The 4,341-nt window shown below is 35.4% G+C and overlaps 1 protein-coding gene across 1 annotated transcript; it reads left to right on the top strand.

Moving 5' to 3' along the window:
* Nucleotides 1-283: 283 nt before the first annotated feature.
* Nucleotides 284-2,494, top strand: IAA16 (indoleacetic acid-induced protein 16). The gene is made up of 4 exons (XM_021427652.2): nucleotides 284-693; nucleotides 1,327-1,713; nucleotides 1,808-1,869; nucleotides 1,962-2,494. The coding sequence occupies exons 1-4, from the start codon at nucleotides 431-433 to the stop codon at nucleotides 1,997-1,999; spliced, it is 750 nt and encodes a 249-aa protein (XP_021283327.1). The 5' UTR covers nucleotides 284-430; the 3' UTR covers nucleotides 2,000-2,494.
* Nucleotides 2,495-4,341: the final 1,847 nt, after the last annotated feature.

Raw genomic sequence — 4,341 nt, 5'->3', positions numbered from 1 at the left:
AAGGCAAACAACGCCAACTACGTATGTCCACTCACTCACACAATCATTCTAAATATGACATCATCCATGACATCACCTTCCCCGACAACCCGTGGACGGTCCAACTAACGCTTTCTTCCACGTGGTATCATCATCGCCGTCGAGAATCCCCTAACATAATATTCCAAAACCATATATTATCTTTCCACAGAACCATTTTTTGGCCTTCTTCCCCCCCCCCCCCACACATTTTCACATATTCCCTCCTCCCACACCTTACATGCACTTCCTCTAGCAAACAAACTATCAAGAGAGAACACAAAGGAAAAAAGAAAGAAGCAAAAGGAAAAAAAAAAAAATCAAAGAGAGATATTTTGGGAGAATGGAACGAGATTGAAGTTGGATCGATTCACGAGTTTTTTCACGTAAATTTGATGTTTAATTTCTCATAATGACTAGCATTATGGACGCGGCGTGTGGCAAGTATAGCATGATTAATTTCGAAGAGACGGAGTTACGTCTAGGATTACCGGGAGGAAACGGGAACGACGGTGAATTGCTGAAAAACAACGGGAAAAGAGGGTTTTCGGAGACCGTTGATTTGAAGCTTAACCTTTCAACAGCAAAGGAGGCAGTGGCAGATGAAGCTGAGAAGGTTAAGGAGAAGACCACTGTTGCTCCTCGCTCTGCTGACCCTGCAAAGCCCCCTGCAAAGTAAGCTACCATTTTCTTTTTAATTTCTTGGTTTAACCTTGTTTCTCAAATCTCTGTTTTCATTTCCTTGTTGGGAAAGTAACATATAGTAATTGAAAGTTCAATGGATCAAGACGTGAGCATGCATGAGCCTGTTCTTATCTGAAATTAGTCATTGAAAATTTCTTCCAGGTGTTGAATATTGATTTGGAGATTAAGAAGATGAGTCTCCATTGAATCTTGGCCTTGTAAAGTGAAAAAACAGTTTAATTTGGGATGTTTGATGGCTTTGGTTGTTTGTCGGGAAAAAGACGGAAAAAAACAAAACATGTGGAATCTTTAGTACTTTTCCCAACAACCAAACAATAATTCAAAGGTTTAACAGGAAAGTGGCCAAGATAGTCCACAGCCAAGCTACCAAACTTTGGTAAATGTCAATAATAAAGTACTGCCACATTCATATTTTCATTACTTGGATATATAATATATAATATTAAATATAATTCTCTTTTACCATAGAATGGAATTCCAATAATTTCCATTATATATTTTTTTGTTATTTCCTTGCTTTGAATCATTATGATTTTATGTTTATCGTAAAAGAATGAAATGATCTAGCTAGTTGCTTAAAGTTGGGGGCACATTGGATTTCAGGGCACAAGTCGTGGGATGGCCACCAGTCAGGTCCTTCCGGAAGAACATCATGGCCGTCCAGAAGAACAGCTCCGACGTCGAGGGCGACAAGGCCGGCAGCAGCAACACCACCACCGCCACTGTGGCGGCGGCCTTCGTTAAGGTCAGCATGGATGGAGCACCATATCTGCGCAAGGTGGACTTGAAATTGTACAAGAGTTACCCAGAACTCTCTGATGCCCTGGGCAAAATGTTCAGCTCCTTCACTATTGGTAACTGTGGGTCACAAGGAATGAAAGATTTCATGAACGAGAGCAAATTGATAGACCTCTTGAATGGTTCTGAGTATGTTCCTACTTATGAAGACAAAGACGGAGACTGGATGCTTGTTGGTGATGTCCCATGGGAGTAAGCTTCCAACTCCAAAATCAAACTTACGTTTTGTAATCTTGGCAACTTAATCTCATGATTAACTCACTAATCCGTCTCTACAATTCTACAGAATGTTCGTCGATTCATGCAAACGCTTGCGAATCATGAAGGGATCTGAAGCAATTGGACTCGGTCAGTACTGTGGCCATTCTTCCAATCTTAAACAATGGGATCTAAACGTAAAATTTTATCACTGATTATTTGTCTTTCTTATGATATTGCAGCTCCAAGAGCAGTAGAGAAGTGCAAGAACAGAAGCTGAAGTAGTGTTACGGAACAACAAATCTCAGATGAAACCCACCTGGCAAACCGGCTCGAGAGGGTTCGAGCAGGGAGTTTGAATGTGTCTGTATCAAGGGTTTTCCTTCTTTTTCTTTACTCCTTTTTCCTTCAGCATGAAGAAAAAACAAGAAAAAAATCATGAGGAACATATTCAGAAGATTTATTAGGGGACAAGAAATCAAAATAATAGAAAAAAAATCAAAATATGTTTATAAGACTTTTTTGCTTTTTCTTCGGTGCAACTCTGCCTTATTGTCAATGGCTTGTCTAAATAATACCCTAAATATTATTAATGTTTTCTAGTTGTCATGAGTGCTTTCTTTCTTTCTTTCTTTTTTTGGGGGTTTACTCCATTTTGTAATATTTTGCATGTACTATTACTTCTTATTTTTTTTATGTAATGTATGAAGAGATTCTGTGCATTATGTATACCTTTTTATTATTTTTTATAAATTTTATAATGGTTTTTTTGTAATTGGTTGAGGAGACAAATAAACAAGATCCATGAAAAAAGAGATATGGTAGAGCAAGGCCATGTGCAAATTGCTGGGAACATTTAAGAATCAATTATTATTTTTTATATTTTATTAATTTCAATTGCTGGTATATGGTATTTTTATTGCAAGTTGTAGACAACTGTGGACCCTAAAATTATTTGTTCACAGCAAATGCTTAATTTTTTTTATAAAGAAATAAATAATTCTAACCCCTCTCGAGATGGTTCAAATCTACAAAGAAAGTAATTTCTGAGAATGAGATATTAACAAAAGAAATCGTATTTTTTTTTTATTTTTAGAGTTATGATTTCTACATTAATCTCGAATTTTAATCTTCAGATTAATAATCATAAATGAAAAAATTGGCTTATATTGAAAGATGACAATGAAGGTGGTGAGGAAATGAGAATTAATTCCACAACAATTTCCTTCATTAATTCAAAATACCATTTTCATCAAAGAGTGATGTGTACTTCTGATATGAAATTATTTGATATTAAACAAAGAAAAAAAAAGATTCCAAAGTATGTATATAGATGTTAAATTATTAATGTCATTACTTAATATGGAATTCCTTAACATAAACCCAACAAGAAAAGGGGCCATCAAATTATTAATGTCATTACTTAATATGGAATTCCTTAACATAAACCCAACAAGAAAAGGGGCCATCAAAAGACAGAATCATTCCTATTAATAGTCAAAACATGCTGTTGCAATAAGAAAATTGTCTATGCAATAAGGTGAATGAATCCTGTTTTCTAACCAAATTGGACTGGCATTTTGCAGCCAATCCAAGGCAGCATATAAATTTATTCTTTGGCAGGCGTATTGATTAAAATAAAAAAATAAATGTTTTTCTTTAACCCCATGGCTATGAAATTATTGGCTTCAAATTAATTAACTCAAAAAAAAAAAAAAAAAAAGAAGGAGAAGAAGTGGGGTGTGAGTGAGTGAATGCAGGATTTGGTTGGGAAAAAGGCATCTTTCTGTAAGATCACCCCAACATGAAACTGGGGATTTGTGAAACTTGTTTTTGTCCTTTCCATTTTTTCTAAGATTCCCTTTTAAGGGAAGTGACTGAATATCTGATATCTCCATCTTGAATGCTCAGCATAAATGTGGGGATTTGTAAAATTTGCCTCTTTGTTTAACTCTTCTCAAAGATTCTTCACAATGTTAATTAACTTTCCTTTAATTCTTTAAATAAACCATAAAAACACCTCCCCTCTCTTCTTGCTCCTTAATTTTCCTACTCCATCTCTTAAACTAGGCTGTCTTGAATCTTTTCAGATTGCAAACAAAAAATAAAGGTTGTCCTGGACCTAACATCAGATTTGTTACTCGGCTATAATCTACTCCAATCATTTTGGTAATTAGTTTGCTTTCTTGTTGGAAAAAAATAATAGCCAAAATTGGAAACTTCATATTGAAAAATAGAGGAAATCAAGGCTTAAGTTTGCTAGCAATGAGCTCACAAAATGTCTAATGAGTTCAGGTGTTGAGGTGAAGGTATGGAATAAGGTTATATATATGCTTTGATTGATGAAATATTCATATAGGAATTCCTTGAAATGGGTATAAAATTACAATTATTTGATGCCAATTAAACTTGCTTGCAATTATTTATATTTAGCATGGAGTGTTGTGTCATCCAGCCAAAAGTTTTGTTTTTGGGCTCAACTCCAAGATTCCAAACTTCAATTTTGGTCCAACAACAGATCCCTGAGGAACCCCAAATGATTGGGTTGCCCTATTGATGTTTGGAGCAAAACTGTGGGACTGAAATGAACTTTATAAGGGTTGCCTTCAAAGTTGTTCTTAG

Source organism: Theobroma umbraticum, unplaced genomic scaffold (genome assembly GCF_002168275.2).
Source record: "Theobroma umbraticum cultivar Fairchild unplaced genomic scaffold, ASM216827v3 scaffold_147.0, whole genome shotgun sequence".
Taxonomy (NCBI): domain Eukaryota; kingdom Viridiplantae; phylum Streptophyta; class Magnoliopsida; order Malvales; family Malvaceae; genus Theobroma; species Theobroma umbraticum.
The sequence above is the reverse complement of the archived record's forward strand: the minus strand, read 5'-3'. Positions and strand labels throughout refer to the sequence as shown.